Source organism: Ranitomeya imitator, chromosome 7 (genome assembly GCF_032444005.1).
Source record: "Ranitomeya imitator isolate aRanImi1 chromosome 7, aRanImi1.pri, whole genome shotgun sequence".
Classification (NCBI taxonomy): Eukaryota; Metazoa; Chordata; class Amphibia; order Anura; family Dendrobatidae; genus Ranitomeya; species Ranitomeya imitator.
Window position 1 is genome coordinate 217,667,961 of NC_091288.1, and position 25,800 is coordinate 217,693,760.

General features: G+C 43.7%; 2 protein-coding genes across 3 annotated transcripts in view; one reads left to right on the forward strand and one right to left on the reverse strand.

Annotated features, from left to right (window-relative positions):
* LOC138645556 (sulfotransferase 1B1-like) overlaps positions 1-25,217 on the forward strand; it is a 27,987-nt gene extending 2,770 nt beyond the window's left edge. Inside the window, exons 4-8 of the mRNA XM_069734955.1 lie at positions 16,480-16,577; positions 16,674-16,800; positions 16,876-16,970; positions 23,736-23,916; positions 24,526-25,217. Coding sequence (XP_069591056.1) covers positions 16,480-16,577; positions 16,674-16,800; positions 16,876-16,970; positions 23,736-23,916; positions 24,526-24,638 — 614 coding nt within the window. The 3' untranslated portion in view covers positions 24,639-25,217. The remainder of the gene's footprint in view (positions 1-16,479; positions 16,578-16,673; positions 16,801-16,875; positions 16,971-23,735; positions 23,917-24,525) is intronic.
* CORO1A (coronin 1A) overlaps positions 1-25,800 on the reverse strand; it is a 193,414-nt gene that overhangs the window by 122,674 nt on the left and 44,940 nt on the right. Inside the window, exon 2 of one of the 2 annotated variants that reach the window (XM_069734951.1) lies at positions 24,832-24,982. The exons of the other annotated variant lie outside the window; for it this stretch is intronic. The gene's annotated coding sequence lies outside the window, so the exon portion shown is untranslated. The remainder of the gene's footprint in view (positions 1-24,831; positions 24,983-25,800) is intronic. 2 annotated transcript variants of the gene reach the window in all.

The window sequence follows — 25,800 nt, forward strand, 5'->3', positions numbered from 1 at the left end:
GTGATAATGCCCACTATAAGGGGCGAACTTACATATCAATTACTAGCAAAAAGACTGCATAATTCCAGCAGGTAAACGTTAAGGCATATATAATAATAAAGAAAATAACAAAAAAATACAAAAAATCATCCCATACGGATGAGAAAAATATAAAAATATATAGGAGTCTCTTATATATTTTTATATTTTTCTCATCCGTATGGGATCCGCAAAAAGACTGCATAATTCCAGCAGGTAAACGTTAAGGCATATATAATAATAAATAAAGAAGATAACAAAAAAATACAAAAAATCATCCCATACGGATGAGCAAAATATAAAAATATATAAGAGTCTCTTATTTGTAGGCGCATTCTTAGCACGTATCACTTTAGATTCACCTACCATACTTGCCTTTGGTTATCCTTCCTGTTTTCAACATGGCGGCCGCGGCGCGTGCGCATGCTCGGTATAACAGGCTCCGGCGCGTATCTTTTCCTGGTTACAGATAGGACGCGGTGGGTATGTTATATACAATATTATTCTTACCACATCAGCAGATTACTAGTCGCCATTATACCAGTATATGTATCGATAATTATTAATGTATGCACTATCGCCCTAGTGTTTAATATCATGGCGTCTTTGCCCCTTTCCAAAATGGTGGCCGCAGCGAGTGCGCGTGCGCGGTGTGGCAGGATCCAGGACACATCTCTCCCTGCCTCCAGGATGTGACGCGGCGGGCTAGTGATGTCAGGAGGGATTTCCCTCTGCCCGTCACGTCACAGGAAGAGCAGGATGTGATGTGTTATACGCAAGCCTGCATATCACCGCGCATGCGCCGCTAATTGCGTCGCTTATTGCAGACAGGTGTCCCTCTTACTTAAATAACCGCTCTGAATACACATACCATCACAGCCCCCCGAGGAAGCCCAACGCAAAACGCGCGTCGGGGCTGCTGGCGACACCCACTGGCACATGTATACGGGTAAGACTAACGGCGCACATTCCATCTATGCTAGCATTTAACCCTATATGTGATAGGCAGCATGTGGAGATTGGTAATCAGAATGGGTAGAGGTTACTATATACCCTGATACCATGTATGACATATAGTACCTTATTGATATATGCTAGCGAACTTTTTACTGTTGACTTTTGGATATCCGTTTAGTATACCCCCTGTGTTACTACAGTGGTTGTGTCTTCTGTATATGCACCACTTTCTGGACCTTGTAATGTTAGTCTGTATAAATTTTCCGATACCTGTAGCGTTTCCATTTTTCAGGATCTGGGGTCGGGTGAGGGCTTATTTTTTGGGGGCCGAGGTGACGTTTTTAATTATCCTATTTTGGTGCAGATACGTTCTTTTGATTGGCTGTTATTGCATTTTTCGTAAATCAAATTTATTGAATTGCATATAAGTAACACAGTTGGCTGTTATTGCATTTTAATGTAATGCTGCAGTGACCAAAAAAAACCTAATTCTGGTGTTTAGAAGTAATTCTCAGATCGCTCCTATGTAGCTGAATTCCTGCATTGCTATGAGTGCCGACCACAGGGTGGCGCTCACAGCAATCCAGCATCAACAACCATAGAGGTCTCAAGGAAACCTCTGTTTGTCATGCTGACACATCGCTGACCCACGATCACGTGACGGGAGTCAGCGATGCACGCATGTCCGGCCCGATGGCCGTAAGCGCTAGGTAAATGCTGTCAGCGTTTGAAAGCGGCATTTAACTAGTTAATAGCGGCGGGTGGATCGTGATTCCACCCGCTGCTATTGCGGGCACATGTCAGCTGTACAAAACAGCAGACATGTTGCGGCTTTGATGTGGGCTCAGCGCCGGAGCCCACATCAAAGGGGGAGACATGACACGGCGCATGTCGTGAAGGGGTTAAAGGTACACCTGTGTATAGAACCTTCCTCAATGAAGATATTCAGGTCTAAGAAATTGACTGTCTACTTGTTGTGGAGATAAATTTGAAATAAAATTCATTTTTATTAATATCGTTTAAAAATGCAGAAAGTGATTCATGCTTCCTCGACTAAATAAATAAAATATCATCTATGAAGCGTTGTCAGGAGATCAGGTTTGCACGCAGCCCCCCACTGGGCCGCAGCCCTCCCATAACACCATGTAGAGGTTAACATAGCTGGGCGTGAACTTGGTCCCCATGGCGGTGCCCCACTGCCGGATGTAGTAGTCTGCCTCATATTTGAAAAAGTTGTGAGTTAAGATAAAAAATACAATCTCTAATAAAAATAAATTTGCTCACTGGGCAGTTGTTCAAATTTATTTAAAAATATAATGCTGCTTCACAGCCTTTGTCACGTTGGGTCACAGTGTAAAGTGACATGATATCCAAGGTGCCTAAAATGTAGTTGTCTTGCCACTGTATATGATCCAATAATTGCAGATTGTGGGTGCTGTTTTTGAGGTAAGCTGGGAGTATTGTTACTATATTTTGTAGGTGTCAATCTACTTAATGTGACAAATTAGAAGACACTGAAACCCTGAAATTATTGGACATCCTTGTGAGTTTGTAAGACTTTAGTGGATTTTCGGTATGTAGTAAATAATTGCAGTTCTAGGATGTATAGTGTTAATAAGTTCACATTCAGATTTGTTTAAAAAAACAGCATTTAGCCCTCTAGTAATTATCTCCATTATCTCACTGACAAAGGTCAATGTCGGGTCATTATCTACTTGCATATGTTTGTTGATCAATTAGAAGGCGTATGGATTCTTTATGGTATTGTACTTGGTCTAGAAGCACTTCAAAGGTTCTCCTGCAGTAAATACAGATCAGAGACCTAGATCAGGGTCAGCTAGGTCAGGGTTAGCTTTTACTTAGCCCCATTCAGTCAGGTGGTCATCCCTTTAAGGCACGCAGTCTGGTTTTGTGGGTACATGGACCCATGCGTTTCAACACAAACGTGTGTCTTCCTCAGGGTATATGGTATAGAACGTTGCATATCATCCTTATACATTTAATGACTAGTAATTAATATTCAAAAGATTCATACCAGCTGTGTGGCAGTCAGGTCAGGTCTGGACCATGTATTAGCTTGTATAGCGTCCTGTGTATGTCAGTGCGCATGCGCGGGGTTTTGTTTTCCCTGGAAAAAATCATTGAGCACTCTGGCATCACTCTAATCCATCCTACACTCTGCTGCTCGACTAATGAACCTGCTATTCCCCAGCCTCTCCCCTATGCCAAGCCCTTCACTGGCTTCCTATCGCCCAGAGACTCCAGTTCAAATCCCTTACAATGACATACAAAGCCATCCACAACCTGTCTCCTCCATACATCTGTGACCTCGTCTCCCGGTACTTACCTACACGCAACCTCCGATCCTCACAAGATCTCCTTCTCTAATCCCCTCTTATCTCCTCTTCCCACAACCAAGACTTCTCCTGTGCTTCCCCCATTCTCTGGAACTCTCTACCACAACACAACAGACTCCTGCCTACCATAGAAACCTTCATAAAGAAGCTGAATACTCACCTCTTCCGACAAGCCTACAACCTACAGTGATCCCCAACCTAATGAACCGCCGCACGACCAACTCTCCCCTCTCCAAGTCTATCCAAGCCCATCCCCTGCAGCTGTGAGCCCTCGCGGGCAGGGTCCTCCCTCCTTATGTACCTGTGTGCCTTGTTTTTTGCTCATTTAATGTATTTGTCTATAGCTGCTCCCTTTTTCACATGTAAAGCGCCATGGAATAAATGGCACTATAAAAATGTATAATAATAATAAAAAAAATTCACATTGTCACTAAACAATAGTTACTATGCACATGCGCTGGCCAAGTGTTAGTCGGAAGTCAATGTTCCGACTCACTATACTCAATCTGTGGTTTATGCGCATGCGCTGATCGCTGTTCCAAATATGTCTAGGAAAGAATGTTCCAATTGCGCTATAGATTTATCAAATATAACAGCCTGATCTGTCAAATGTATATCATATATAAGACACTAGATAATATAAAAGAAAATATCTCCATCTTAATAAAAAAGTATTTGTGGAGACGTAATTGTTGTTTTACAGACTTTTTAGCAAAGATTAGTCAAAGATAGGCAGCTTTTACCCTGGTGTTTCAAAATGTATAGAATGGATTGGTGAACCCCCACACAGTTAAATATGTATAACACTAGTCAACATATATTGAGTTTTGGTGCGCACCCAATCACACCTCAGTGGCCATGATTTGTGTATAGCTATGAATAGACCTCAACTCATAAGGTCAGTCATTAAGTAAACCGCACTTATAAAGTGCATAAGTGTTAAAAAACAACTAAACAATAATCAGAAATTAACAATAAAAAAAATATAAAAAATAAAAGATGTGCACTTTGTGCAATTAGTCCATATACAAATGAGCGGATACTAATTTGTATCAAGCAATTCTTTCATAGTCCTAAAATTGGTGTCCTCTGGATGCACAAAAAGATGCCAGGTGAATTTTAATTTCTTGCTCCTTCTTCTCCAGATTGAAAAAAACCCTGTGATTCTCAGATTAGAGACCTGTACTGAAAAATTAAAAAGTGTAAGATATCTGTAGAGTTTAGCACCTCAGTAACTCTTCTTTTGTACATAGAAAAACAAAGAGACAAAGCTCAACCAGGCTAGATCTTTTTATAAAACCCTGTGTAGAGTAATTCCTCATTAAGACCCCTTGGAGCAAGGCTCTGTAGATCAAAGATCCACCTTGCCTCACGCCTAAGTAGATCATCTGTGATTCTGCCCCCCCTGATGTTACTATAAATCCCTTCTAACACGAATAGAACCTGAAAGTCCATTATGGCATTCTAGAAAATGTGATGCCACTGAAGTTAATACTTTAGCTTTTATTCTGTCTGTTCTGGCTGTAGCTATATTTGATATGTGTTGCTGTATGGTTCGGTGTAATTCTTGAGTAGTTTGTCCCACGTATATCTTATTACACCCACAGATCATCGCGTAGACCAAATTGCGAGGGCGGCAATTAAAGTACACAACTGATTTGACCTGTGTGGATAAATGAGGTACTGAGATGCCAACATTAGCTATCATAAGGGGACAAACTAAACAATTGCCGCATGGGAAAGAGCCTGAATTTGGGTTCCCCACCCTCAATTTGTTCCTCGATCTTCTAAAATGACTGTTGGAGAGATGATCTTTCAAATTCTTTGCCCTCCTGGCCACTATCTTGGATCTCTCCTCTATAAATGGTCTGAGTCTGGACTCGCTCAAAAGAATCCCCCAGTCCCTCTCCAAAATACGATATACTTCCCCCCATTGGTTGTTATATTGGGTAATCAGTCTCAATGTGTTAGAGGGTTCTCTCACCCGAGGTTTCAGCAAGTCCAGTTTCATACAATCTTCCGTGGGTAGCCTCTCTCTCTAAACCTATTTGTAAGTGCTTGAGATTCTGTCCGGAAATCCTCTCTACGGCTAGTTTCTCCTAAGACGCAAAAATTGGCCCATGGGAATTCCGTGGCGCTGATGGGCTGGGTGGAAGCATAAATAATGCAACAAGTTATTGGTGTCCGTCTCCTTCCAATGTAAAGTGGTGGTAATCCTATTTTCCCATACAATTTTAAGGTCCAAGAAGTTCTAAGGATCTGGTAGAAAAATGAGTAGTTAGTACAATATTCCAACTGTTATTGTTCGACTACCCAATAAAGGTGTTCAGTTGTTCCATATTGCCTGTCCAAAGGATAATGATGTCATCGATAAATCGATACCATCTTATGACATAAGATTGAAATGTTGTATTTTTTCGCATAGGTCTCCTCCCACCACCTCATAAAGAGGTTAGCGTAGGAGGGTGCGCATCTAGCCCCCATCGCGGTCCCCAAGATTTGTTTGTAAAACACTGTCAAATCCAAAATAGGTCTTTTCAAGAACCAGTTTAAGCAAATGAAGAATAAAGGAGTAATGACTCCTATCTCCAGTGGTACATTTGTCAAAAAAATAAGAGACTGCTGAAATACCTAGATTGTGGCTGATATTCGTAGAGGGCCTCCATGTTGAATGTGACTAGAATAGTATCCTGAGGAATCACCAAACCATCCAATTCCTGTATCAAATACGATGAGTCACGTATGTACGAATCCAGTGTGACAACCACCGGCTGAAGAAAGAAATCCACATAAATACATGGTTTTTCATACAACCCGCCTATTCCCGAGATGATGGGCCTACCCGAGCGTTGTGTCACAGACTTGTGTACCTTTGGTACCATATAAAATGCTGGTATCACAGGAAATTTCGTAGTTAGAAAATCCAGTTCCTTTTTGCTGATGATCCCATGTAGGAAAGCACTAGACAATAATTTGTCCAATTGAGATTTCAAAACCATTGTTGGATCTGAAGGTAAGGCTTGGTAATAATGTGTGTTATTTAGTTGTCGTCTAGCTTCCAGACAACACACATCTATTGGCCACAGGACAATATTCCCCCTTTTTTTTCCAAAGAGCTCATTGTTCTTCGATTTAAAAAGTGCTATCTGCTCCTCTCTTGAGAGATTACTCTGCTGATTTTTTATCAATCTTTTTATGTTCCACCACGTTTTTGTTAATATTTTATGTAAAATTAATAATCTCCGTGGTCAATTTTTGAAACCCATCCCTAGTTGACCACAGTAATGTCATTCTGGCCAAAAATGTCCACAACTTGATCCTGCCAAGACGCCTCTCTGGCTTTCAAATCCATAATGTCTATATTGCAATAACACAAAATGTGTCACCGCTAGAAAGACTGGCTTAAAGGAAGCAAGCCACAACAACAAACCCATGAAATAGACATGCGGGCACCATCCATGCAATACTAATTATTGGGATCACCTACTGCATACATACAACCTAGACTCCAATGGAAAATACAAAAGCATATGCAGACCACAAGGGATCACCATAAAAATAAACAATTTTATTGGAAAGCAACATACAATAAATTTAAAAACAATTAAAAGTCACACATAGATGCGATACTGAGAAAAAGAGATCCATAATAACGAGTCAAACACTCATAGACTCACAAGCCAATAATACAACATAGATTGCTATATATCAACAACAGGATTATAAATAGCTTGACCAAAGATTAAGACAAGGTATATACCATGTCCCAAAAGCAATATACACATATTAATGCCAACGTTGGTAATATACATAAGTAAATAGCAATACAACAAGTAATAACATGATCCCAATGTTACCACCTCCTCAAAAGTTCTCCTGCAGTAAATATATCAGAGACCTAGATCAGGGTCAGCTAGGTCAGGGTTAGCTTATACTTAGCCCCATTTCAGTCAGGTGGTCATCCCTTTAAGGCAAGCAGTCTGGTTTTGTGGGTACATGGACCCACTCATATTGACACAAAGGTGTGTCTTCCTCAGGGTATCTGAAACGCGTAGGAATTGTGGTCCTCTTAGCGCTCTTTACTGGTCTATGTCACGTGTGCCATACATGACTGTCCTTCTCCGATACCACACAATCAACAGAGAGAGGGAAGTGTGAACAATCCCAAGAACTTTATTATAGGCAAAACTAAAAGGTCCATAAACAATCCACCACACTGCGGATACAATAGTATAGAACACGGATGCAGTTCTGTCATGATCCCAATGGCAGGGGATCACAAAAGGACAAGCACAAAAACAAAACAAGCTCTAGGGTGATGGAACCTGAGCTGACCGCGATCCTGAACCTAAACACACAACTAGCAGTAGCCGGGGAACGTGCCTACGATGATTCCTAGATGTCTCGCGCCAGCCGAAGGACTAACTTCCCCTATTAGAAGAAACACAGACCTCTCTTGCCTCCAGAGAAACACCCCACAGAAATAGCAGCCCCCCACATGTAATAACGGTGAAATGAGAGGAAAGCACATACGTAGTTATGAAAACAGATTCAGCAAAATGAGGCCCGCTAAAGCTAGATAGCAGAGGATACAAAAGTGAACTGCGTGGTCAGCGAAAAACCCTTCAAAAAACCATCCTGAAATTACTTGAACTCATGTGCCAACTCATGGAACATGAGGAGTAATTTCAGCCCACTAGAGCAACCAGCAGCAAAGAATCACATATCTGCAAGCTGGACTAAGACAAAAATTAAGCAAAACGTGGAACAGGAAAATCAAAACTTAGCTTGTCCTGAAGAATACAAAAGCGGGTAGCAGAGGTAATAAGACACACTGATTACATTGATAGCCGGCGAGGAAATGACAAGAAAGCCAGGTTAAATAGGAAACTCCCATGTCCTGATGGAACAGGTGGACGCCAGAGACCGCAGAGAACACAAGTCACCCAGTACCATCAGTAACCACCAGAGGGAGCCCAAAAAACAGAATTCACAACAGTACCCCCCCCCCCCCCCCCTTGAGGAGGGGTCACCGAACCCTCACGGCGACCAGGATGAGCCCTATGAAATGCACGGACCAAATCAGCAGCATGAACATCAGAGGCAACCACCCAAGAATTATCCTCCTGACCATAACCCTTCCACTTGACCAAATACTGGAGTTTCCGTCTGGAAACACGAGAATCCAAGATCTTCTCAACAACATACTCCAATTCTCCCTCCACCAGCAACGGAGCAGGAGGCTCAAGCGAAGGAACAACAGGTACCTCATACTTCCGCAACAACGACCGATGGAACACATTATGAATAGCAAACGATACCGGGAGATCCAAACGAAACGACACAGGGTTAAGAATTTCCAAGATCCTATAGGGACCGATGAACCGAGGCTTGAAGAACTTAGGAGAAGAGACCTTCATAGGAACAAAACGAGAAGACAACCACACCAAGTCCCCAACACGAAGTCGAGGACCCACGCGGCGACGGCGATTAGCAAACTGCTGAGCCCTCTCCTGGGACAACTTCAAATTGTCCACCACATGACTCCAAATCTGATGCAACCTATCCACCACCATGTCCACTCCAGGACAATCAGAAGGCTCCACCTGACCAGAGGAAAAACGAGGATGAAACCCCGAATTACAAAAGAAAGGAGAAACCAAGGTAGCAGAACTAGCCTGATTATTAAGGGCAAATTCGGCAAGCGGCAAAAAGGTAACCCAGTCATCTTGATCAGCAGAAACAAAACACCTTAAATAAGTTTCTAAGGTCTGATTAGTTCGTTCCGTCTGGCCATTCGTCTGAGGATGGAATGCAGACGAAAAGGACAGATCAATGCCCATCTTAGCACAGAACGTCCGCCAAAATCTAGACACAAACTGGGATCCCCTGTCAGAAACGATGTTCTCCGGAATCCCATGCAAACGAACCACGTTCTGAAAAAACAGAGGGACCAACTCAGAGGAGGAAGGTAACTTAGGCAAGGGTACCAGATGAACCATCTTAGAAAAGCGGTCACACACAACCCAGATGACGGACATTTTTTGAGAGACAGGGAGATCCGAAATAAAGTCCATGGAAATGTGCGTCCAAGGCCTCTTCGGGATAGGCAAAGGTGACAACAATCCACTGGCCCGAGAACAGCAAGGCTTAGCCCGAGCGCAAACTTCACAAGACTGCACAAAAGAACGCACATCCCTCGACAAGGAAGGCCACCAAAAAGACCTGGCCACCAAGTCTCTAGTACCAAATATTCCAGGATGACCTGCCAACGCAGAAGAATGGACCTCGGAGATGACTCTACTGGTCCAACTATCCGGAACAAACAGTCTTTCAGGCGGACAACGATCAGGTTTATCCGCCTGAAACTCCTGCAAAGCACGTCGCAAGTCTGGGGAGACAGCCGACAAAATCACCCCATCCCTAAGGATTCCAGTGGGCTCAGAATTTCCAGGGGAGTCAGGCACAAAACTCCTAGAAAGAGCATCCGCCTTCACATTCTTTGAACCCGGCAGGTATGAAACCACAAAATTGAAACGGGAGAAAAACAGTGACCAACGAGCCTGTCTAGGATTCAGACGCTTGGCAGACTCAAGGTAAATCAAATTTTTGTGATCAGTCAAGACCACCACATGATGTCTAGCACCCTCAAACCAATGACGCCACTCCTCAAATGCCCACTTCATGGCCAAAAGCTCCTGATTACCAACATCATAATTCCGCTCAGCGGGCGAAAATTTTCTAGAAAAGAACGCACATGGCTTCATCACTGAGCCATCGGAGCTTCTCTGTGACAAAACCGCCCCCGCTCCAATCTCGGAAGCATCAACCTCAACCTGAAAAGGAAGCGAAGCATCTGGCTGACACAACACAGGAGCAGAAGAAAACCGGTGCATAAGTTCCTGAAAGGCCTCCACAGCCGCAGGAGACCAATCAGCAACATCAGCACCCTTCTTAGTCAAATCCGTCAAAGGCTTAACAACACTAGAAAAATTAGTTATGAAACGACGATAAAAATTAGCAAAGCCCAAGAACTTCTGTAGACTCTTAAGAGATGTAGGCTGCGTCCAGTCACAAATAGCCTGAACCTTGACGGGATCCATCTCAATAGTAGAAGGGGAAAAAATATACCCCAAAAAAGAAATCTTCTGGACTCCAAAGAGACACTTTGAACCTTTTACAAACAAAGAATTGGCCCGCAGGACCTGAAACACCTTCCTGACCTGCTGAACATGGGTCTCCCAGTCATCAGAAAAAACCAAAACATCATCCAAATACACAATCATAAATTTATCCAGATATTCACGGAAAATATCGTGCATAAAGGACTGGAAGACAGAAGGAGCATTAGAAAGTCCAAAAGGCATCACCAAATACTCAAAATGGCCCTCAGGCGTATTAAATGCGGTTTTCCACTCATCACCCTGCTTTATCCGCACAAGATTATACGCACCCCGAAGATCAATCTTAGTGAACCATTTAGCCCCCTTAATGCGAGCGAACAAATCAGTCAACAATGGCAAAGGATACTGATATTTGACTGTAATCTTATTCAAAAGACGATAATCTATACAAGGCCTCAAGGAACCATCTTTTTTGGCCACGAAAAAAAAACCTGCTCCCAAAGGGGACTAAGATGGACGGATATGTCCCTTTTCCAAGGACTCCTTAACATAATCCCGCATAGCAGTATGCTCTGGCACTGACGGATTGAACAAACGACCTTTAGGAAATTTACTGCCAGGAATCAAATCTATAGCACAATCGCAATCCCTGTGAGGAGGAAGCGAACTGAGCTTAGGCTCCTCAAAAACATCCCGATAATCAGACAAAAATACAGGAACCTCAGAAGGAGTAGATGAAGCGATAGAAATCGGAGGTGCATCATCATGAACCCCCTGACATCCCCAGCTTAACACAGACATTGTTTTCCAGTCCAGGACTGGGTTATGAGTTTGTAACCATGGTAGACCAAGCACTAAGACATCATGTAAATTATACAGTACCAGGAAGCGAATCACCTCCTGATGAACGGGAGTCATATGCATGGTCACTTGTGTCCAGTACTGAGGTTTATTCATAGCCAAAGGTGTAGAGTCAATTCCTTTCAAAGGAATAGGAACTTCCAGAGGCTCCAGACTAAACCCACAGCGGTTGGCAAATGACCAATCCATAAGACTCAGGGCAGCGCCTGAATCCACATAGGCATCGACGGAAATGGATGATAATGAACAAATCAGAGTCACAGACAGAATGAACTTAGACTGTAAAGTACTAATGGCTACAGACTTATCAACCTTTTTTGTGCGTTTAGAGCATGCTGATATAACATGAGCTGAATCACCACAATAAAAACACAACCCATTTTTCCGCCTATAGTTTTGCCGTTCACTTCTGGACTGAATTCTATCACATTGCATTGTCTCAGGTGCCTGTTCAGAAGACACCGCCAAATGGTGCACAGGTTTGCGCTCCCGTAAACGCCGATCAATCTGAATAGCCATAGTCATGGACTCATTCAGACATGCAGGCGCAGGGAACCCCACCATAACATCTTTAATGGCCTCAGAAAGGCCATCTCTGAATTTTGCAGCCAGGGCGCACTCATTCCACTGAGTAAGCACCGACCATTTCCGAAATTTCTGACAATATATTTCTGCTTCATCTTGCCCCTGAGAGAGCCAATAAAGCTTTTTCAGCCTGAATCTCTAGGTTAGGTTCCTCATAGAGCAAACCCAATGCCAGAAAAAACGCATCCACATTGAGCAACGCAGGATCCCCTGGTGCCAATGCAAATGCCCAATTCTGAGGGTCACCCCGCAGGAAAGATATAACAATCTTGACCTGCTGAGCAGGGTCTCCAGAGGAGCGAGATTTCAAAGAAAGAAACAACTTGCAATTGTTCCTAAAATTCAGAAAACTAGATCTATCTCCAGAAAAAAACTCTGGGATAGGAATTCTAGGTTCAGACATAGGAGCCTGTACAACAAAATCTTGTATATTTTGAACCTTAGCAGCAAGAATATTCAGGCTGGAAGCCAAACTCTGGACGTCCATGATAAACAGCTGAGGTCAGAGCCATTCAAGGATTAAGAGGAGGTAAAAAGCAGCCAGGCTGCAATTAAGGCTAGGCAGCAAACTCTGAGGGGAAAAAAAAAAAAACTTCCTCAGACTACTTTTCCTCCTACTTCAGCCAATACGATTACCACTTGGGCCGGCTATACTGTCATGATCCCAATGGCAGGGGATCACAAAAGGACAAGCACAAAAACAAAACAAGCTCTAGGATGATGGAACCTGAGCTGACCGCGATCCTGAACCTAAACACACAACTAGCAGTAGCCGGGGAACGTGCCTACGATGATTCCTAGACGTCTCGCGCCAGCCGAAGGACTAACTTCCCCTATTAGAAGAAACACAGACCTCTCTTGCCTCCAGAGAAACACCCCACAGAAATAGCAGCCCCCCACATGTAATAACGGTGAAATGAGAGGAAAGCACATACGTAGTTATGAAAACAGTTTCAGCAAAATGAGGCCCGCTAAAGCTAGATAGCAGAGGATACAAAAGTGAACTGCGCGGTCAGCGAAAAACCCTTCAAAAAACCATCCTGAAATTACTTGAACTCATGTGCCAACTCATGGAACATGAGGAGTAATTTCAGCCCACTAGAGCAACCAGCAGCAAAGAATCACATATCTGCAAGCTGGACTAAGACAAAAATTAAGCAAAACATGGAACAGGAAAATCAAAACTTAGCTTGTCCTGAAGAATACAAAAGCGGGTAGCAGAGGTAATAAGACACACTGATTACATTGATAGCCAGCGAGGAAATGACAAGAAAGCCAGGTTAAATAGGAAACTCCCATATCCTGATGGAACAGGTGGACGCCAGAGACCGCAGAGAACACAAGTCACCCAGTACCATCAGTAACCACCAGAGGGAGCCCAAAAACAGAATTCACAACACAGTTCAGCAACAGGATAAAATGTCCAAGGAGATGAGAGCCGAATACTCCAGCAGACAGGATAAAAAATCCATATGCTTCCCTTTCTCTCTGATGTGCTGTGTTCACACCATCCTCACCACACGGGAACTGACTTCCCAGCTCCTGTCCTCCTCAGCCCCCTCCTTGTCCAGGGGTAGTCAGACAAGTAGGGGTGGTTTTCAGGCCTCCCAGACCTGACAAAGTTGCCTCGGGGATTAAGGCACTACAGGGGCTCATCAAGAGGCACAGATACAGTCAGGCTGCAGACAGTCAGTGAGCTAATTCAATTATCAGCCTTTTGGAAGGTAATTGAGACTCTAGACAATATGTGGAATACACGGAATGATACAGGGCAACAAGAGAACACTAAGAAAATCAGTAAAATATAAATATACACAAAATGATACCCACATAACATATCACACCATCACAGTGACCATCTACGTCACGAAGGTCCTGCATCAGGTAGTCGCCCTTGTCACAAAGGTCCTGTTGCTGCGCTATGAAGATTCACCCACAGTGCCTACACGCACACGCTTACTTAGGACTGGAGGAGCTGCAAGGATTGCACTGCCCAGTCCCAAACAATTTCTCATCCACGTTACCTGGGTGGACTAGAAGATCCTGGGAGAATGAGTAGACACCTGAATTACAGCACACTCATAAGAAGTGAAAGTGGTAATTCTCTTAATATACTTTTAACTCTGCATTTAAGTGGAACTCTGCACCATTGTGTGCTCTATTGACTAAATTCACTACATTGACTGGTTCATCATATTGACACATCATTTAGTACTATAACTACGGCTCCCAGTACTAAAACCACGACCTCTGGTACATGCTCTTATCCCCCTTGTCTGACTGTGGAAGTGGACCATAGCGCAAATAAGCACATTTACATTTTTCTACAAAAGTCTCCTTTCAGGGGCCTAAAAGTAATTGGAGAAATTAAATTTACCATAAATAAAATGTTCATTTTCAATACTTTGTACAGAATCCTCTGCAACAATGACGGACTTAAGTCTGGAAGCCATGAACATCGCCAAACGCCGGGTTCCCTCCTTCGTGAGGCTTTGCCGCCTTTACTGCAGCTGACTTCAGTTGTTGCTTGTTTGTGGGTCTTTCTGCCTTATGTTTTGTCTTCAGCCTGTGAAATGAAGCTCGATGAGCTGACATCTGGTGATGACTCGACCATTGCAGAATATTCCATTTCCTTGCTTTCGCAGAATGTTTTCGGTCATTATCCATCTGTCCTTTAAAGCGCCATCCAATCAACCTAGCTGTATTTGGTTGAATCTGAGCAGAAAGTATCTCCCCGTACACACAGGATTCATCCAGCAGCTTCTGTCTTCAGGCACACCATCAATAAACACTTGTGACCCAGTGCCACTGGCAGTCATCCATGCACACGCAGGGACACCACATCCACCATGTGTTACAGAGGGTGTGCTTTGGACCATGAGCCGTTCCAAGCCTTCTCCATACTTTCTTCTTTCCATCATTCTGCTACAGGTTGATCTTGCTTTAGCTTTTCCAGACCTGTGTGGCTTCTTTAAGTTTTTTTGGGGAAAAGTCTAATTTGGCCTTTCTATTTCTAAGGCTGACAATGGTTTGTTTGCACCTTGTGGTGAATTTTCTATTTTTGACCTCATAGAGTCTGGTCTTTATGGTAGACTTAGATACTGAAACGCCTAATTCCTGGATCGTGTTCTTCACTTGAGTGGATGTTGTGAAGGGGTTTTTCTTCACCATGGAAAGGATTCTGTGATCATCCACCAATGTCTTCCAGGGAGAACCATGCATTTTTGAGCTCCCAAGCTCATCAGTAAGCTTTTTTTCAGAATGTACTAAACTGTAGATTTGGCCAGTCCTAAAATGTCCTCGTCTCCGCTTGTGCTACCCAGTGTTTGGGTTCTGCTGTCTATTATGTGATTTAATAGGAGGGTTCTGGCCTTACCGTCTTTATTCACTGATGTCGGGGCACTACCTTTGCTTCATCAGTCTTAGCTGGGGACTGGAGTACTATTTATTGTAGATTGTAAGCTCTCACGACCAGGGTCTTCTTATTTTGCTTTAATTATTGTATTGTTAACGTTGTTACTTATGACTTTTGTGTTTGAAACTGTTAAACTGTAAAGCGCTGCGGAATATGTTGGCGCTATATAAATAAAGATTATTATTATTTAGCTTAGGTCTTGATACAAAACTATATTGTATGTCTATATGTTCATATATCTCTGGACCTCTATCTTATCTGCATTTGTTAGAGGGTATACACTACAGCTGTGTCGCCATTATTTGGAAGGTCTTTGTGCCTTCCCTGACTGCGGAGTAAATTGCTTATTTTGCCCACTATATTGCTGTGAACATTAGGACCTGGACCATTGGTTTTACTTGTTTTTAAATGTCTGTTTTTTGTTTACCAATAAAAAATATTTGCTGTATATTTTGGAGTGTGCACATCATTCTGTAGTTCCTTTTTTTCTTCTTTGATATTGCATTTGTGTTCTACTACTGGATGTAAAACTCATATTTATATTATAGACTATTGTGTGCAAAACTGTAAAGCCCTGCGGAATATGTTAGCGCTATATAAAAATAAAGATTATTATTATTAATATTATTGTAGCGCACTCCGACTTCCTTTTTAGATGTCACGGTAAAGCAGAGACACCTATACTCACCTCCAGTTCAGGCGTCATTCCTGCAGTGTTGTCAGTCCGAGGGCTGTCGTGCGGTTGTAATAACACGTAAGACTGGCGCCCAATCAGCCTTGGGTCACTGTCCCACTCGTCTGCCCCAGGACCACGAGTGCCGACACCGCAGGAATAAGACTGGCGCCCAATCAGCGTAGGGTCACTGTCCCACTCGTCTGCCCCAGGACCACGAGTGCCGACACCACAGGAATAAGACTGGTGCACAATCAGCGTGGGGTCACTGTCCCACTCGTCTGCCCCAGGACAAGTGCCGACACCGCAGGAATGGCTCCAGCACGGGAGGGGCGCATAAGCTTTTTTTAATTTTATCGAGCCCAAGCGATGGGAGTGAGAAAGGGTTGAAACGATAGGTATACTTTAATACTTTTTAAGAAGACATTAGTTATTTTTCATCTTTCTGCCAAAAGTTCCTTTAATATAAAATTTTCTTTTATTTTTTAGGGTCTCAGCTTTTAGATTGTCTCCCTTCTCCTAGGGTGATTAAAACCCATCTCCCAATATGTCTCTTTCCGAAGTCATTGTGGGAAAATAACTGTAAGGTATTGGACCTGGTCATTATCCCCTCATACATACTGATCCCTCCAGTGACCACTTTCTCCATTTTTACATTTTAATTTCTTTGTGTCTTTTATCAGATTATCTATGTGGCGAGGAATCCTAAAGATGTGGCCGTGTCATTTTATCATTTCGACAAGATGAACCAACTACATCCGGAGCCGGGAACCTGGGAGGAATATGTCGAGAAGTTCATTCAAGGAAACAGTGAGACCCCATAGTGGAATATTCACTCCTTTTTATGTATTGGTCACTGACGTAAAGTTTTCCTGTTCATACTAGTGGGATTTGGGCAATGGGGTGAGCATGTCAAAGAGTTTTGGGCCCTAAAACAAGAAAGAAACCTCCTTTATATTCTCTATGAAGATATGTTGGAGGTAAGTCTTCTACTTAGTACTTCTAGAAGTTGGTAGTAAATAGTGTTTTTTGGCACTCTCACTTCGTCAAGCTGGTGCATTGGGTTTCTACAAGAGGAATCTTAAATGGAACGTAATGTTAAAAACATATATATTAAATTTGAAACTTTTTTTATCTTTATATGTTTTAGTTTTAAAAATTGCAGAAAATATAAAGCATGAAATGAAAATTGTTGATATTTTCCTGTATTATACACTAGAAGGAGCAGCTGCTCACATTTGCTTTCTCGCCTCTCCCTGTAATGCCCAAAAGGAAGGGAGCGGATATGGTTTGGAGTCAAATTCAAATGAGCTTTATTGGCAGGACTAAGTACATGTTAGCATTGCCAAAGCATATGGTAAAAATATGGGGGTGGGAGGCATATAGAGGTCCAGGATATATCAGACTCCTTTTAGAGGATAGGGGATGTTTCCAGGGTGGGGTATAGGAGTCCATGACATATCAGGCTCTTTAGTCGGGGGATAGGGATATGTCCAGTGTTGGGGTACAGGAGTCCATGACATATCGGGCTCCTCTTAGTCTGTGGCAGGCACTGACATATTCCGCTGCTATGGCCGCTGCACTTTCCTCTTCCCCCAGTATTATCGGCAGTTTCTCTTCCTCCTCCATGGAGGTGAAGTCTGGGAGGAGATCAGACAGTCTCTTGAAGTGAGTGTCCCTCACTGCGGAGTATTTGGGGCACCTCAGCAGGAAGTGGGCCTCATCCTCCACGGCCTCCTGGGGGCACTGCTGGCAGAGTCTGCTCTCTCGAGGCTTGTAGTTCTGTCGGTGCCGCCCGGATTCGATGAGTAGGCTGTGGGCGCTCAGTCTGTACCGGCTCAGGATCTGTCAATCGTTGGGGTTTTCTAGTTACTCTAGATATGGGGCCAGTTTGTACTCCCTCTGTAGATTCTGGTATAGTCAGTTTCTTGGATTTGTTTATGTCGTTCCTCCAGATGCTGAGATATTCCATTTTGACTTTGTGTACCATCTTCTGGATTTCACCTTTTGTCAGGCCATGGGGGTTGATGGCTTGGTCAGACTGGCTTTGGGTACTTTTTCTTGGGAGGCTTCCTGGTGTAGGAAGGCTTTGTGATGGTAGGAGCTGGGACTGCTACTTTGTAGACGAACCTTGAATGACAGTGCCTTCTTCTTTATTGTGATGTGTATTGGGAATCTGCCCAGCTCTGCTCAGCAGGCGCTATTTGATGTGCTCCGATGGACTTGGAGAAGATGCTTGCAGAACTCTAGGTGGAATATTTCTGTCGGCCCAGCGTCCCACTTTGACCAGTTTGGGTATAAGACTGGGCCCCAGACCTCACTATCGTACAGAAGGATTGGGGCAATGATGGAGTCAAAGATTCTTAGCCTGACGGTTACTGGTGCCTTGAGATGGTACAGATGCCTTCTGATGGCATAGAAGGCTTTGGATGCCGTGTCTTTTAGTAACTCTATGGCTTGCTTGAAGCTCCCTGACTGGCTGAGTTCTAGGCCCAGGTAGGTGTACCTGTTGGTTTCAGTAAGTGGACGGTTGTCTATCATAAAGGTAGGATGGCCAGTGGGTTTCTGCTTTCTTTTCTGGAACACCATATTAGTTTTTTTCTCGTTGATTGGCAGTGCCCATGTGCTACTGAAGGTCTCTAGGATTTTCAGATGATCTTGGAGGACTTTCTCAGTTGGTGATAACAGCACAAGGTCATCTGCATACAGCAGAAATTTCACCTGGGTGTCATGGAGGGTGAGTCCTGGTGCTGAGGAGGACTCTAGGGCCACTGCCAGCTCATTGATGTAGATGTTAAAGAGCGTTGGACTGAGGCTGCAGCCCTGTCTCACTCCTCGACTTTGTTGGAAATAGGCCGTCCTCCTTCCGTTGACCTTCACACTGCAACTGTTCTCAGTGTAGGAGCTTCGGATGACGTCATATGTTTTGCCTCCTATTCCGCTCCCCGGCAGTTTTAGGCATAGTCCTGGGTGCCACACTGAGTCGAAGGCCTTCTTGAAGTCCACAAAACAAGCGTATATCTTCCCGTTCTTTGTATTGTGGACGTGGCTCTTGATGAGGCTGTGCAGAGTGTAGATGTGGTCAGTGGTGCGGTGGTTTGGCATGAGCCCTGCTTGGCTCTTGCTGAGGACGTTGTGCTCGGTGAGGAAGGTGAGGATCCTCTTGTTCAGGATGCAGTTGAAGAGTTTACCCAGGTTGCTGCTGACACATATCCCTCGGTAGTTTGCTGGGTCGTACTTGTCCCCATTTTTGTGTATAGGGGTTATGAGGCCTTGGTTCCAGTTTTTAGGGAAGCAGCCGGCCTGCAGTACAATATTAAATAGTTTTGTTATTGCAGCCTGGATGTCTGGAGGGCTGTATTTCAGCATTTCTGGGAGGATCCCATCTGGACCGCTGGCTTTTTTACCTTTTATCTGTGTGATCCTTTCTGTTATTTCTGTCAGTGTGATTGGTGTATCCAGAGGATTTTGGAAATCTTTGAACTTTTCCCCCATATCTTTCAGTTTTTTCACAAGCTCTTTTTGTGCCAGGTTCAGGTCTTCACTTGGGATGTCATTGTAGAGGTCCTTTAAGTACTGGAGCCAGATGCTGACACTCTGGATATGGAGGCTGTTGCTTTTCTGGTTGGATCCAAGGTGATTCCACAGTTCCCAAAATTTGTCTTCAAGGGCATCTTGCATTTGGAGTTTGGTAGAGATGTCATTTTGCTTTTTCTTTCTGAGGATGGCTTTGTAATTTTGTTGTACGGTGTGGTAGGCTTCTCTCAGAGTGGGGTTGTTGGGGTCTCTGTGTTTTTTATTTGAGGCCATTCTTAGGGCCTTCCGTATGGTCTTGCATTCTTTGTCAAACCAGTTGTTGGGATTTTGTTTACTCTGTCTCTTGTTGTTGCTTCTTTTCAGGTCAGACATTTCTGCCATGGCATATAGAATGTCATTAAGGTCTCTTACCACTAGGTGTACTCCTTCTGGGTTAAGATTATACACGTTATTATGAAAGCATTGGAGCTTCTCCTTGATCTGTGGTCTGTTGATGGCATCTTTGTATTTTGGGGCCGACATCTTGGACCATTTGAAGGAAGGTGGCAGGCTAAAGAGGCCGGTCTTTTGCAGTGTTTGTGAGGGTGATTTCTTTGTGGATTTGATGTATCGGAGCAGTTGGTTATGGTCTGATAGATGTTTTGGGGGGGTGACTATAAGGGCGCCAATATTTGTAGGGTCCATATCTGTGATGGCATAGTCTATCATACTGCTGCCAACATGGGAGTTTAGGGTATGTCTTCCCAGTGAGTCTCCCTTGGTGCGGCCATTGAGGATACGAAGTCCAAGGCTTCGGCATAGGTTCAACAGCGTTCTGCTGCTTTTATTAACTGTGCAATCATAGCTGTTCCTGTTGGTGTGCAATGGGTTGTCACAGTCGGTATCTGCTCCAAGTATATAGATGTTTCCATCAGTGGTCAGGTAGTCTCTTTCGATTCCCGTTTTTTCGTTGAGGTCTCCATAGATGAGAACGTTGCCAAGAGTCTGGAAATGGGCAGCTTCAGTCTTTTGGGTCTCAAAGCTGTCTGGGTTGAAGTATGGAGACTCTGGAGGAGCTACGTACACTGCAGAGGTAGATGTCGGCCCCTGATGTGAGGATGGAGCGGCTTATTCTTATCCAGATGTGGCTGTCTCCTCTCTTCACTGCTCTGATATGTTCATGGAGCTCTTCTTTGTACCATACTAATAATCCTCCTGAGCTCCAGCCCTGTTTGATGTTTTTCAGGGCGGAGACAGAGAATTCCCTGTATCCGGTGGAGACATAGGATTCATTATTGGCCTTAGTCCATGTTTCAAGGAGGATCTGTATATCAATGTCTTTCAGTCTTTGGTTAAAGCCTGGGTCGTTTGTCTTGTATCCGAAGGCTGATGTGTTCAGGCCCTGGATGTTCCAGCTACTGATGATTAGGGTTGACATTGTGTAGCTGTATACCTTGTAATGGGCTGTCCTGCATAGGACATCTTGGGTTGCTGGCTGGTGACCTTGTTGTAGGCAATTGGTCCAGTCGCGTGAGTTTCTTGCACATGGAGCTGATCATGGTCTTTATTTCTGCCAGCTCACTGTTTCACTCTGTGTGGGGAGGGTGGTGTCTTCCATGGTTTGTGTCTCTCATAGACTGGCTTTGCATAAAGGTTGCAGTTTCCAGTTCGTTGAGAATATACCGTTTTAGGACTGTTAGTTGGTGTTCTTTCTATAGGTTTTCGGTTTGTATGGGTTCTTGGTCCGGGGACTCTGTTGAGTACAATGTCTTTAAGTTCTTTGGCAAGAAGGCTGACTCCTTGGTTAAGATGTTTGTCATCATACAGGTGGTGGAGGTTTATGACAAGATGTTGGGCCAGGGTGAATTCTAGCATCGTAGTGATCTTGGCTATTAGTTCTCTGTTGACATCTTGGGTGATGTATTGGAAGGAATCTTTTCTTGGCAGCAGAGATGACAGGATGATCTTGTTGCCGGGGAACTTCTGTTGTGTGGTCTCTGCTAGCTGACACAATTGTCCTGCTACCTGCTGGTATTGGTCCTGGAGATTGTTGGTGCCTGTATGTATGATGATGTGGTTTGGGTTGGTGAAATATGGATTGTCAATTACGGCCTTTGCTTGTTCTATAGTTGAGCAGCGGATTTTGGAGACCCTTTTTCCTGGGAAGAGTCGCCTTGTATTGAGGTATTTTCCGTTGGAGTCTATAATCAGGACTATATCAGGACATGTTGGTTGGCTGCTCCTATGGGAGCTTCTGTTTGCGTTCTTCTTGTTGCTCTGTCCTGTTGTTGTGGTCTGCTGTTGTTCTAGACTTGGGGTTTGTTTGGTGCTTGGGTCTGGCCAATCCTGTGGTTCTTGGTTATTTTCTATTTTGCTCTCAATATTTAGCCAGTTATTTAAGTTAGTGGTGGTGTGGCTGTTAGCTCTCTGTCACGCCGTAAGCGGCGTTAAAGGGGAAGGACGGCGTACTGGGACCCGCACCTGTCCCTACCACTTTAATGGGGCCCTGGCTTTCCCTTATCTTGGGGGTACCTATGATGGTTAGGAGGCCTGAGCCGCCAGCGTATCCCTGTCTCCTGTGCAGGCCCTATCAGTGGCCCCCTCTCCCCCCAAAGGAGGTGGACTGCACCAGTGTAATAATACAACAAATAACAGGGTAAACAGACAAGGTAACTAAAAGTCTCAAACTCACCAAATGCTCACACAACCACAGAGGAAACACAGAGAAGGGAAGAGAAGGAATAAACTAGGAAGGAAAACAGGTTTAACATGCAACCAAAACAGCAGACACCAATCTCTGGAAATAAACCTCCAACACCAACACTACGCTCCTTCAACCTCCAAGCCAGGCAGTAGAACTGATCACTGACAATAGCTGAAGTCAGGACTGGGTCTATATAGAGGATCAGATTACAAAATCCACTTCAGCTGAGAGAGACCCAGCTCTCAGCAATAAGGTTAACTCCTGCACTGCTGGCACAAAGCAACCAAGTCAGAATACAGGTGAAGAGCTTCTGTTCACCGTGTGTGAACGAGGCCCAGAGCGCTGCGGTTCTCTGGAACCTCTTTGTCGCGGTAGCCCCATGACTCTCTCATTGTGTCTTCACCTATCTCCTTCCCTGGGTCCCCCTCCTGTGTTAGGGGTGGTGTCTGGCTCTTTAGTCTTTCTATTTCTCCTTTTAATTTAGCATTTTCTTGCCGTAGTTCACATAGTTCATGTTTGATTTCCTGCACTGCTGAGTGCAGTACACACTTCAGTCTGGTTATCTCTGCATCTGTTGGGTCATTTGTCTGTATTTGGATCTGTTCCTTAAGCAGTGTGAAGTCACTGTACAGTCTAGCATTGCTGGTCATAGCATTGTGATACGTATGTGCAATCAGGCTCTCTTACACATTGTCTGTGAATGTCACTGACCTCCAGAGCTTGTGAGCAACCTGGAACTCAGGAGCGACTCGTCGGATGAAAATTACCTGCAAATGTGCCTCCCTGACCTTGAGTCCAAGGTTACTCCCAAGTTCCAGTTAGCAGTGTCCCTATGTACCGCCATGGCCCTTCTGTTACGAACATATCCATACTGGCCAAGACCTGTATTGTCAGAGGCTGGTGCTGTCAAAATTACTTCCAGGGTCAGTGGAGTGTTACAAATCATGGTAGACTTCACAAACATTACTCCAGAAAAGTACTACCAGCAAGCTGCACGGCTGATAAAGCCGGAGCACATGAGATAAGGTCGGAGACCGTCCCTACTCCACTTTGCCCATAGTTTGCCCTACTTGCTTTATGTAAGTGTTGTGCACTGACACGTATCACGGAAGCAAACACATGTGGGAAATATATCTACTGTCTGCCATCTTCCCTTGTTTACAGCCCCGCTTCGGTCCTCTTCTCACTCAGGTGACTGCAATTCCAACTCTCTGGATCGCACTGCTCACTATGTGTGACCTCGAAGTCGCTTTTACAGAGGCTCCATAGGTTTCCATTGTAAAATCAACTTCTGGATGACAGTGTGACCCGGAGAGTTGGAATTGCAGTCACTTAAGTGAGAAAAGAACCGGAGTGGCGCTGGAAACCGGGGAAGATGGTGATCAGTAACTATATTAAAGCACTTATACTATACATTACTTACACTATACTTATACATTTCCACAGGTTTAGGGAATGTAAACTTTCATGGGAGTGTTTCTTTAACCTATGCATTGGAATATTTGTCCATTTCTAATGTAAACAGGACCCAAAGCGAGAGATCCGGAAAGTAATGAAGTTTCTGGGAAAAGAACTCTCGGATGATGTTCTGGAGAGGATTTGTCTACACACTTCCTTTAAGGCTATGAAAGAGAACCCTACGACAAACTACACCGCTATCCCTTCTTCCATCATGGACCAGTCGGTCTCTCCGTTTATGAGGAAAGGTAAAACACTGCCACCTGGAGGCTACAACAATCGCGTTCATTCACTACAGTATTGATTAGATGTATATACTTATACTAACTTCAAAATATTAATGTATTCGCTTATTTTGTGCACTTGTATAGCGCCAATAATTCCACAGTGCATTACAGACATCATCATGTAATTTCGTAAACAGCAGGGGTGGACATAACATTTTTAGAAGTCAATTTTCAGAAACAATTTATCTAGTGGAGTGGCAATGTTAACCTTTATAGACATAAAGTCTAGGCCGGTTGCAATTATTTTCAGCGCAGCCTTCACATTCTGTGGATATATACATATATATCACACTGATATGACTATGCATCAATGCTAAAGTACAACTGCGGACTTGAACTCTATAGCGCCACCTGTTGGACGTACAGGTGGCGCTATAGAATTCAAGTCATCTTTTTCTCAGAAGAGACAATTTGCATATTAAATTTCCCAGAGGAGCATTGCACGGCAAATAAGCCTCCTTACCTTGAGAAGCCAGAGCTGGTATGTCACTCTCCACAAGGAGAAACCTTACCCCAAATTACAATTGAACATTTGACTTGTATCTAAGGGACTGTTGCTTTTTTCCTCAGGAATCTGTGGGGATTGGAAAGACCACTTCACCGTGTCTCAGAGCGAGAAATTTGATGAGTATTATCAGGAACAAATGTCCGGTACCGATCTGTCTTTCCGCTTCTTGGTTTGAAGCAACTCGAGAACACTTTACACCCTCAGCCTGGACGTGGACGGTCTAAATAGAGTGCGGCGCCATGTGCTGGTGATGGGAAGCCAAAACTCCTAACAACTAATTGGTGCTCCCACATCTGAGTATGAGACGTAAGGTGACCGTAGACTAAAGGTGATGAAAAACCATAATCAACGATAAGGATGAAATTTACCTCTATCCGTCCTTTTATCGGACGGCTGACACACTCCGCTCATCTGGAAAGAAGTTGTCTACTTGTGAATTCATCGGAAGATAGTTAGAATAACCATGCTTTGTTGTAATGACAAATCTTTTATCGAACACATTCGCAGACTTTTTTTTTCCTGTAAAATAAGGGTATGAACATTATCAAACTGATCCAATCGCTCATACAACTATCGCTCGACTTGTACATTAGGTATAGTCCTACCTTTAGGAACGTTACACCCCTAAAACTTGCTCCACCAACCTATGACAACTCAATATGAGCTACGACACCAAGACAATCAACGTCCATCAAAGCCCCAGGAGGAATTGCAATGCATCGATCCAAATACCAATTAAACTAATGTCCAATCATTTGGTCGTTTTGTCTTAGATTATTACGGAGTGAAGACCTTGGAGTCAACATTATATGGAAGGGATGATCTGATGTAAATGAGTAAAAACAGAGAGAAAAAAAAACGTGCTGCAGAGTGACATTTTGTCACGATTGTACACAAAATACAGCAGTTTTGCACCAAACGTAATCCACAAATTGTTTTGCACGTACAAGGGCTTTCACCTGTACAAATCACATAGTAAAAACAGAATCACAAAACCACAGTAAGGTCGAATTCACACATTGGTTTATAATGTCATGCGCAAAAAAAAAAAAAAGGAAAAAAAAATAACAAAAACGACTTGTGAACAAGCCCAAACATAAAAGGTATGTGATTAATACAGGAAAAAATGCAGACAGAGCTTAGACGTGTGAATGGGGCCTTACGCAGAATAAGGGCTCGCTCAGACATCCGATTATTCCACATAGGAGAAACAAGTCAAGTTCTTCCATTACACTTACATTAGACACGATTTTAGCCAGATTTCTGTGCAAAGTCAAAGAAATGAGAACTTCATCCAGACTTTTTACTTGGCTGAAAGGTTCATCGCTCATCTTTCT